The sequence below is a fragment of the Myripristis murdjan genome, chromosome 17 (genome assembly GCF_902150065.1).
Source record: "Myripristis murdjan chromosome 17, fMyrMur1.1, whole genome shotgun sequence".
NCBI lineage: Eukaryota > Metazoa > Chordata > Actinopteri > Holocentriformes > Holocentridae > Myripristis > Myripristis murdjan.
Genome location: NC_043996.1, coordinates 16,631,648 through 16,642,429, shown reverse-complemented (window position 1 = coordinate 16,642,429; position 10,782 = coordinate 16,631,648). Strand labels below are relative to the sequence as shown.

The following is a 10,782-nucleotide window of genomic DNA, read 5'->3' as shown; positions in this document are numbered from 1 at the left end:
TCTCCACCAGATTTCAACTTGGCTTCCTCTGTTGAGACATTGCTGTCTGATTTCCGTCTTTGTTTACACAGTGACGCATCGCTTTGAAGCTCCTTTTTCACTCTGAATTCAATTATCTGAGCTATCTGAGGATCAGCGGAGTCTGGAAAACAAACACAGCATTCTGAGACTGTATTTAGATTGTTAAACACTTGGGCTTAATTAGGCCACATTTGTATTTTCTGATGCAATATGAAGTGGGGGAAACAAGACTCATTCCATTTCCAAATCAAACTGCGAATATTTTTTGGGTGTACAATATCACTGATAAAACAAAGCATAATCAGATTTGTTGAGTGCTGTCATTTTATATCATCTTGAGGGATAAATTATTGCTTCCTACTGAATTGAGATTCAAAGATTCAGTTACTATGCTCACACAGTTTTTTCCAGTGCTCCTAAAATTTTACATTTTTTCACCAAAGGTGTAATAAATGCCACTGCAGAGCCTGCTGCTTATGCATTCATAGTCACTGACATTTTTCTAAAACAAGCGAAGTCAAAAGGAGAGGAGATCTTAATGGAGTCCAGTGTCACTGGTTTGTGAAGAGAGACGAATCACAGTTCAGAGATACAGAGGCCGGCGGGAAGAACGATAAAGTCGACAGATTGTGACACAAATGTCCTTTTAATAGGAAGCAGATCACAATCAGGCTGCATTCCAGTTCCACTTCATCCTCATTAAAGAACAATCAATAATGATAAGAAACAAATTAGAAACATCCTCAGTAGAAAATAATTCTCTCATGCGAATTCTGTGTTCACACTACATTCATATTGGTTACAGATGTATTCACAAGCCTTTTGGGAGAGAGGGGGAAAAAAAACAAGGTGATTTTACTAATACACTGGTTTTGAAATTAAAACCAAGGAAACGAAAATGTTGGCAAGAAACATCAAAGAGACACGTGCTGGCACAATAGTTTCCCATCATGCAATTTGTTATTTGATTCTATTCACAGCGTGGGCATCATTGGCCTCCATTGAGATGTGTCAGCGTGCATGCATGCATGTGTGTCATCTTACATGTGCCCTTTTGTGCTTGAGCATAGATTGGTGTGTATGCGTGCATGTGTGTGTGTGTGTGTGATCAGTTGTTTGTGTGCAGTAGAGTTTGTATGCATACATACATGAAGCAGGCAACCAAAGAGCCCCATTCTGCATGATAAATATATATATGCCTTGTTTGTTGTTGTTGTTGTTGTTTGTTTTCTCAGTTACAGCCTAACATGTCAAGTTTTGTCTTGGGCTATGTGGGATTACTCTCAACTCTGTGTTGTGGTGTGTCCTCAAATCAGTGGCACTCACCGGGACAGTTTGCTTTAAGATGGGAGAACAAGCCAGCGTTTACAAATTCACGTCCAGTTAAAGGGCTAGGTCACCCAAAAGTCAAGCATAATTCGGAAGTACAGTCCCTTTACGGTTCATGTCGAGTGAAATTTGGAGGCCTAGATAAAAGGCATGAGTTGGTATCACCGAGTCAGTCGTGGTTTTCGATTGAACTGTCCCTTTTGATCAAAGAGAGAAGGCTGTGGTGAGATTAAATAACATTCACAAGGCTAGTTTTTGGTAGAATTCAGCAGTGTCCAGTGAGGCTATGGGCACAAAATGTGACAAGTGTGCAGTGTTTTATCACTGTGTGGCACTGTCTCGTCATGTCGCTCCCCACAGCGACAGCACAAACGTCTACAGGGTTTGTTCATACTGCGTTGCTTTATACTACACCTGTCGTTTGCATCATAAACCTAAGTTTCTGGAGCAGAAATGAGACAAACTAGGAAAAGTGTTTGTGTTTGCTCACTTTGTTGTAGTGAAGAGTTAAGGGGTTGAGCACTGCGCCTGACAAGTCTTTAATTAAGATGCCAGAATACTATTAAATGCTTGGCGGTGACTTTGATGGCTTCATTCTTTGAAAAAAAAAAAAGAAAAAACAACAACAACACATAAGCTCTGGTCCGTGCAAATTTGGTCCTACTCAAGGCAAACAGTAATTCAAGGACAAAACCCTTTTCTTTTCCGTTTTCCAGTATTCCAAAATATTTCCCGTACTTCTGGGAAAAAACACACTTCCTATAGGAAAGGGAATTTTCTGAGTCCATAAAAGAAAATTCAAAGTGATCAAAAAGGGGGAAAAAAAGCAATCAAAAGACTATTCCCATTCCTTGGATCTGGGTATTGCAGTTGGTACTTGTGTATAGGCAGCGCATTCATTTTGGGTGTGTGGAGTACAACATATTGCTCACAATCTCAGGTCGCAGGTGCCATATGAGATTCAGCCTCCACACACACACACACACACACACACACTCACACACACTCGCACACAAACACACAGACACACAGACACACACACAACAACAAAAGACAACAGTGTGGACAGTGGGTTTGTTCTTCATAAAAGCCAAGAGTGTGAGTGAAGGTACAAACGAACCGCTATGGCCTAATGGGATGGATTTAAACATGGGAAGTGTGCAGGCCTTTGGAGGGACAGGTGTTCCAGGGAGCCGCTGTTCGGTTGCACGTCAGCGTTGCTTGTTGACGAACGTCCTCGGGCGTCCACAGGTGCAGTCTTGAAGATGGATGTTGAGAGCAGGGCAGACAACCGACCAAACTTCTCTCACGGACAACGCAACTGTGTGGATTTATGTGGAGTCCCTCCAAAGTGTCATGGCGCGTCTACGTGACACATGGGCAAACCTTGCGAATGATTTGCCAGTACAAGCATGGACAGTATTTCTTAGCACATAAATTGACATCCAAGTCCTCTGATCCTGTAGCCCTTTTTGGAGTAAATGTGCACTCTAGGGGAACATACAAGATGCCTTGGTGTGTTACACACTGGGGTATTGCTCCTTTGTAGTGATGTGAAGCAAGAGAGTTAAGTTTAAAAAAAAAATCCACCAAAAGTGTCTATGTACATTATGGCCATAACATTTGCCTCTTAACGATCACATCTCAAAACATTTTTCTGTTGCCTGTGTTTTCTCTGTGGTGATGAAGCTTAGGTCATCATTATAAAACGTTACTGTACCAGGGTTATATGCGCCATGCTCACACAGGTATAAGGTGTCTATTGGATGCACCCATTTTTATGGGAGGAGGGAGCTGGGGTGCGTGGGGGATTCTGCACATTTGTTGCCATGGTAACAGCAGGTCATTCACAGTGTTCCTGGGGTCAACATGCAGGAAGTAGTACATTACAGGACAGACTAGTGGGGGTAACACCCCTAGACACTGATCTAAGTTCAGGGCTGTGATTCTTCTGATCTTAGATCAATGTCTGAACTCCAACTTACACGACACATCACACTGTGGGAAGACTAAGCTGAGCAAAACGACAAGGGGAGAGAAAGAGCGACGGACTGAAAGAACGACACACAGTCAGGCAGGCAGGCAGACAGATAGACGGACAGATAGAGCATAGCTAGGCGAGGTCTGCTCTCCTGAAGAGAAAAGGAAGCCAAAGTGCAAAGTGGTCTTTCTCAAACTATTAACATGGTTCATTGTTGCTCTGCTTTTCATTATATCACATCTAGGTCTCAAATGTACAGCATATAAAAAGGTGTGATATGTTAAAGGAAAGCTTGAGTGGGTGATTGACAAGTGCTTGCTAATGTGTGGCTAACACTAAGCCAGGTGTTTTGAGGGGTGGTGGGGGCTGTTTCAGTTTCCAAAATTAGATATGAATGCTCAGAAACGTATTTCTCCATGTTTGCATTTGAGAATATTGCAGTGTTAATGTTGCATAATGTATGCAGATATATGTAGAACATAGCATTTTGTGTGCTTGTGTATTGCACATGGTGGTCTATCTGTGTAACTGTGAGTACTAATATATGTGAGTGTACAGAATACTATGTCTATCAGGTTATGTCTCTTGTGTGTTTGTGCACGTGTGTGTCCTTGGTCTCTCCGTCTCCCTCAGCTGCGACCCTCCTCGGCCGAGCGCTGGTCAGACTTGAGCTTGACGAACTCCTTTGCCACGTCGTCGTTGTTGCGCTGAGAGAGGATGCGCAGGACCGTCAGGCCCGTCTCATCCATGTGGACGCGCTTGCCTAGAGGCAGCCAGCAGGTGACACTGCCCTTACTGGCTATGTCCTTCACCTGCAGCACGCCCATGCCCACCGTGCGATCCTCCCGGGCAAAGCAATAGTCCTTCACGCAAACCTGCAGTTCATAGCTCTCCGGACCCACCTCCGTGCCCAGGGAGCTGCAAACAAACAGGAAGGTTGGAGTCATATCCATGTTCAACTTCACATCCACATGCCCCATATACAGGAATCAGATAAACAGGTATCAGAGTAATGCTTTTTAAAACCTCTTTAAGACATACCTCATGATATTTAAAACTGATATTTGGACAAACCATCTTATTCTTATTCACAAACGTTTTGCAGGTAAATATAAAGATAAGTAGTATTCTGTTGGTGCAGTGCAGGGCCAAGTTTTAGGCAGGCATAGGGTATTTTTTTTTTTTTTTGTAAAGATTATCTGTGGGCATTTCTGCTTTATTTGACAGTCACAGTTCAGAGAGACAGGGAAGACAGGGTAGAGAGAGGGGATGACATACAGCAAAGCGTCTCAGCCGTGGCTTAGTATGTGCCTTGGTATTACAATATTACTATAGTAGTAGTACATGCTCTACACAGTGAGCCACTGGGGTGCATATGTTAACTTATTAACTAGATGCTTCTATAAATTGATATTTCAGGCTGTATAAGTTCTATAGCATCAGAAATGCTGACTTTGAAAACTTGAACTATTTTTTTTTTTAAAACGTAGATGGATGAATGAAATTAGGTAAGATTTTTATGTTGAAACAAAGCCACTGGAACACATTTTATGGCCCTGCAGACACCCTGCAGTGACTCAAGAGTAGACAAAGCACATCTGCACTTCCAGCACATCTTAATCATTATTCAGTTAAACCTTGAAAATCTGAATCAAGTGGTACATAGCTGGTTGAACCATTAAAATGTCCAAACGGACGAAATACAGAGGCAATCAAGCGTGTAATTCAAATATTCCCACATAAAAGACTGTGCAAAGTCAAATTTGAAATTAAAGGTCCCCCAATTTTATGTCTCAACAGGGACGTATGTATTTGGTCCATTACGCCGGTTTGGTTAAATTTTTGTTATGGCCTTGAATATAGGTTTATGATATTTTAATGCGTATGACAGAAAATCCGCCAGACAAAAAAAAGGTAACAACAACAAATCAAACAGGATGCTGCCAGCCGATACTCACTACTGGAAGCTCTCATTGAATTTGGGTGACCAGCTGTTGTTCTTGGACTTGGTGGCAAATTTCCTCTTCTTGTCGCTGAGGTGAGGGCCGATGATGTAGACCTCGACGAAGGGGCGGAAACCCTGCGCCTTCCACTTCAGCTCATTAGCGGCCACCACTGAGAGGAGCGATGGGAAGGGAAACAAAGAAAGCAAGGAAAGAAAGCAGGAACAAAGGAAGAGAAGAATAAAGATAGACAAAAAGAAAAAAAATATTGGCTTGAAACTGTGGTGCAGCATGCACTGTTTTAAACAAATTGCTCCCACTTTCCCTCTCCCTCTCCCTCCTTTTCTTACCTTTGACATTAATCTTGTGTTCTCCGTTGGGTTGAGGTAAGATGTCCACGTGCATGACAACATCTCCAACCGAATCCACTCCAGAAGCTGCCACAAAAACACTCATTTTAGTGGTTGGCTCCAATATAGGTTGACAAAATGTGCATGCGTGCATGTGTGTTTGTGTGTGTGTGTGTGTGTGTGTGTGTGTGTGTGTGTGAGTGTGTCTCAGTTTCTTGGCTTGGGGGTAAATTTGGTGTCTGAGCAATCCACAAAAGTAATAATAAAGCAGTGATATATAAGTGGAAGAAGAGGCAAGCATCAGCAGGTTGTGAACTAAATTTAAACTCTCTCATAAACTCTCTCTCTCTTTCTCTCTCTCTCTCTCTTGCTCTCTCTCACACACACACACACACACACACACACACACACACACACACAGACACAGACACACACAGGTTCTGTCTGATCAGATGAGTGGGACTTGGCCTGGTGCGGGCAGCAGCTTTGGTGCCAGCTTTAATGCTAAGCTTGCAGACTGTAATGCAGTAATAGGTGGTAATTCTCTTTTGACACTCTGTTTACACTAAATAAGAAGGCAGCAATGAAATGAAAATCAAAGCTGCAACACAGTTTCCGGGAGAAGACCTATTTCATCAGTTGACCCACTTCGCACAGCGTTCATAAATCTGTGCCGCTGCAAAGCCCATCCCCATGTCTCGGCTGCCATTTGGCAGGGAACACAACTGGACTCTTCCCCGTTTCCAATTTTCTGAATTCAACATTAAGACCATGCATACGTCTCTTCTCCTTATTGGATTGCACATCCCAGCATCACCTTGGTCTCTTGCCATATCATTGCTTTTACTCCCACTTACATTCTGTCCTCCTAGCTCTTTTGTGCATCAGGATGTCATTACTTAGCAGAGCATCTCCTTGCCGTGTTCAGGCCAAATAGATTAACAGAGATGGTTCAGAAGAAAGACAGCCTAACTGAGTCATTTCCTGTACAGGCTGCAGAGGTCATGTCATTGTGTGTCTCTGATTTGCTAGTGTTTTTAAGACCTCTGAATTAAAAAAAAAAATAAAAATAAAAATCCTTTGTTTATGGGAGGAAGTAATGTGGTTTTCCTAAATTCTTCAAAAAATAAATACATTTGATCATTTCTAGATGAAAAAATATTTTTTTTGCCACATGTATAACCTGCAACCAGTTGGTGTAATTTTTAAAACTTAAGCGGTCAGCCAGCCATTATGACTTGTCGCACGTGTCCAGAGTTCTTGAATATTTGAGCTTAAACAAAACAAAAACACTTGGCCAAAGATAAGAGAATAGCCAAAGTAAAGGAGATGCTAGCTAGCTAACCAGGTATTTTTATGGCTCAGCAACAAGTTAGAATGGTTCTAGTTGGAAATCGATCAGGCAAAGCTGGTCTCAGAACAGCCAGCTATGTATTTGATGTGTGCTAAATTTTTGTTAGCAAAACAATTATTTTAGTTGGAAAGTAGCAGCATAACGCAGTGGATCCAGTCCCGTTTAAGTGAGAAACATGCAGATAAAAATGTCTAAGTTTTAAATCACAGGCTATGACAGGGACGATTATGTGAAAACGCTATGGATTTTCCCCACAGAGAAAATGAATTGGGTCTGAAATTACATATCTGGGGTTATTCACTCCAGTGGAAGAAGATGTACCTGAGTCCAGATTATGACTGAGGGGACAGGAAGTATATGCCATTTTCCTTCAACGGGAACTTCTTGTAATGCATCATCTTCTTTTATTTAAGTGTCTTTGATATTAGCAGCTCCCTCTAGCACACCTGCACCTATGTGACTTACACTCCCTCCTACTCATCTGACGAAAAGGAGCTCAAACAGGAAAGCAGAAGGAAGGAAGAGGAATGGGTAACAAAGACGGGTACGGAGAACTTTACTAGGGGTTAAAGTGTCACTGTGTTGGGTTTGATTACACACACTAACGTGCTCTCATGGACATGCAAATGATAAAACACTGCTGACACATACCTTTCTCTGGTGGTGTGTCTTCATTTGGTGTATACCTGATCCCTTTCCCTCCGTGGACTGATGCAGAGAGACAAGAAAAACATACAAAGACCACAAGGATGACGTTGACCATCACAGCAGTGAAAAAGAATACAGAGAACTGCATATATTTGTGTTTATATAGTACATCCATTTCTGCAAAAGTGCACTTTGGCACTGACATTTAAAGTTCAATTCATTATTAGAAGCTGGTGTTGTTAATTACAAATGCATCTGTTAACTATTAAAGGTTTCACTTGCATGTGTTTCTGAGATATTGCCACCAGCCTGCTGTTTCTTGTATTGCTAGTATAAGTCAATGAGGCGAAAAAAATGAAACCTCCTCTATCAGCACCGTAAGCAAACCATTCCATTTAGTTCTGTGAGCTGTAGAGACAGTGAGAATAAACAATGGAGCTCTCTGAGAAGAACTGAAAGCAGTTCTGTGAGAAACGGTTTTAATCCCCTGTGTGTGTGTGTGTGTGTGTGTGTGTGTGCACTGTTTCCAGTCAGGCTGCCCTTTGATGTCTCACCCTGAGCGTTCTGTGAGAGGACAAACTTCCTGATGAGCTTGTCAGTCGCCTGTGTGTAGAGAGACAGGGCGTAGCGCAGAGACTGCAGGTCTGGACTTTTCTCCAGGAATGTTTTCTTCAGGCCCACACCACCGGCATGGAAGTATTGCTGCGCGACAGACGGGACAAAACCAGGAGGTGAGACAGGCAGTAAAACAGACAGGAAGGAACAGATACATGGCAAAAAAAATAAAAATAAATTAGGATTGTGACAAAACAACAGCTATGTAGTTTGTAACAGCCATGAAGCTTTGTAGCAGAGGTGTGATGATTTGAAGCTGGGAATTTGCGCCATACTAGTCTGTCATAGCAATATTTTGTCACATGCAGTCAAAGCTGAATCCTGGTGCAAGTGTGTGCATATGAGACTGGAAAGAAAACCTCACAGTATCACTAAGTTTCTGGTGATGCTCATGGGCTAGATTATTGTACTTAAAAAAATTCTGACTAAATATGGAGAAAATACTAACTGATTTAATATGATTTTGATTTATCCAAATAGTTTGGTCAACCTGAAACTGTAACATGTGAAAAAAGGGCTGCACTAGGCAAGATTTTCATGTGAAAACACATGAAACACCCGTATCATCAGCCTAAACCACCAAATGAAGCTGCAACGGTGAACAGCATCCCATCTCCACTACCTGAGACCCTGCAGAATAACCCTGTTTGTGCAAATAAAATTCTGACGTCAGGTATGGAAACTTCTGCTCCAACAGGAAGTGACAACATATAAGAGCAAAATACACAGCAGTCCTCTGACAACAGTGAGTGAGCTCTCCATCCACAAAAATTTATATAATTGCCTTTCTAATTCCTTTAATATCTTTTAGTCCTTTAGCATAAAGCAACAACAGATCAACCAGGTCGGTAAACATGAGTGTGCTGTGTGCAGTTTACAGATGTCACATAATTACTGGGCATTCAAATTGATCAGTTACCTCTTGCTGCCATTTGGAGCCACCAATGTGCAATGTTGTCTAATGTGGTATGCAACATTGTCTAAATATTTATGGCACCCACTGTATTTCCAAAGTATTTGAATAGATAGAAACACTGCCGAACCAACGTAGATCTTTATCCCAGTTTACCTTAATAGTGTCCAGTGCCAGTTCTATCACTGCACACTGTTTAGGCGTCAGAGCTTTGGCCTCTTCCCGCCCCATGTGCTCCTGCAGGACAGACAAGGCAGACAAAGAAGTTAGCATGTACCACAGCTCACAATTTATTGTCAAATGAAATAGATCATTTTGATTCATTTAAGTGCTTTAAGTGCTCTTGGGTGCACTGATGTCATTCTTTTCATTACCTTGAGCTTGGAAAGCTGGCCCAACTCCTTAGCAGCGTTGAAGATCATCTGAGTTCCCTGGTGAGGACAGACACAGATGCAAGTGAGGTTGGTGCGGAGAAAAAGGCACAAAGTATGGCGTCTCACCAAGTGATGTTGAGAGATGCACAGACAGGGAAGAAGTTGCAATGTGTGAGAGGTGAGTTCGGGATGTTTTGTGTGGACAGCAGGAAATACAAGAGGGTGAAAGGGAAGAGAATAAAACAACTATATATATATTTACTCTTATAAAATAGATGAACATAACACCCTTTGTGAAAATATCTTTCACACTAAAGATTTCAGGGGAGGCAAGTTAAATTTTTCAGGAGAATGCTACTTAATGATAAAATAATGGGAGTTAGGGTAAGAGATTGAAGGTTTAGGTGCTTTGTTTTTGTAGGTGTTTGTGGGCATGTATGAGTGTAGTCTTTTCGTACACCATGCTAACATCTGCATCAGGTTTTGATGCACCTAGAAAGTGTTGATACCCACAGAAAGAAAGACAGAAAGAGGAGAGGTGGAGAGTTCTGGTGTGATATAGGCTGCCGTGAGAAGTGGGAGATGGAAAGAGTCTTTTTATTCAAAGGTTAGATCGTGGACTGTTACAGCTGGCATAGAGCAGTGTATGTTCATGCTTAGAGATATTATACAGTATATATATATGGGAACACACATACAGACACACACACACACACACACACACACACACACATACACACACACTGGAGCCCATACATAATACTTACAATAACCTAAGGAGGTAGGAAGGAGAAATGGAGTAATGGCGAAACAGAAAGATCAATATACAATCACTATGGCGTCTTGTGTCGAAAGGCACTGAAATTCTGAATCAGAGTGACACCAATGTAGAGAGGAAGAAGATGCAGTAAACGGGGGATGTTGGGGGGGTAGGCGGTGGGGGTGGGGGTTACTTACAGTCTGGTCAGTGAGTGTTGGAAGCACAACGGTCTTCTCCATGGTGTTCATCACCAGTTTCCACAACTCCTTCAACACTCTCTTCAGAACCGTCTTCTCACAGATCTTAGCAAACAGCGACAGGCTGGAAAACACAAACACATAATCTCTCAGCAAACATAATCAAAGGCAGCACTCTGATTTATGTGCATTTATTTATTAAATGTTAGTGTGTGTGTGTGTTATATGGCTATGATAGCTTTAGTGGGAAAAGAGTGTTTATATGTACATTATATGTGCACTATGCTGACACAATTA

The 10,782-nt window shown here is 41.9% G+C and overlaps 1 protein-coding gene across 3 annotated transcripts in view; it reads right to left on the bottom strand.

Moving 5' to 3' along the window:
* Positions 1 to 648: 648 nt before the first annotated feature.
* The window catches only part of LOC115374676 (protein unc-13 homolog A), a 36,148-nt gene continuing 26,014 nt past the window's right edge, over positions 649 to 10,782 (bottom strand). Inside the window, exons 35-43 of one of the 3 annotated variants that reach the window (XM_030073716.1) lie at positions 10,486 to 10,609; positions 10,296 to 10,301; positions 9,529 to 9,585; positions 9,311 to 9,391; positions 8,181 to 8,328; positions 7,630 to 7,686; positions 5,625 to 5,711; positions 5,290 to 5,446; positions 649 to 4,249 (exon numbers count right to left, since the gene is read on the bottom strand). In XM_030073716.1, the coding sequence (XP_029929576.1) occupies positions 3,961 to 4,249; positions 5,290 to 5,446; positions 5,625 to 5,711; positions 7,630 to 7,686; positions 8,181 to 8,328; positions 9,311 to 9,391; positions 9,529 to 9,585; positions 10,296 to 10,301; positions 10,486 to 10,609 (1,006 nt within the window). In that variant the 3' untranslated portion in view covers positions 649 to 3,960. The remainder of the gene's footprint in view (positions 4,250 to 5,289; positions 5,447 to 5,624; positions 5,712 to 7,629; positions 7,687 to 8,180; positions 8,329 to 9,310; positions 9,392 to 9,528; positions 9,586 to 10,295; positions 10,302 to 10,485; positions 10,610 to 10,782) is intronic. The other 2 variants (XM_030073715.1, XM_030073717.1) reach the window with 2 other exon arrangements.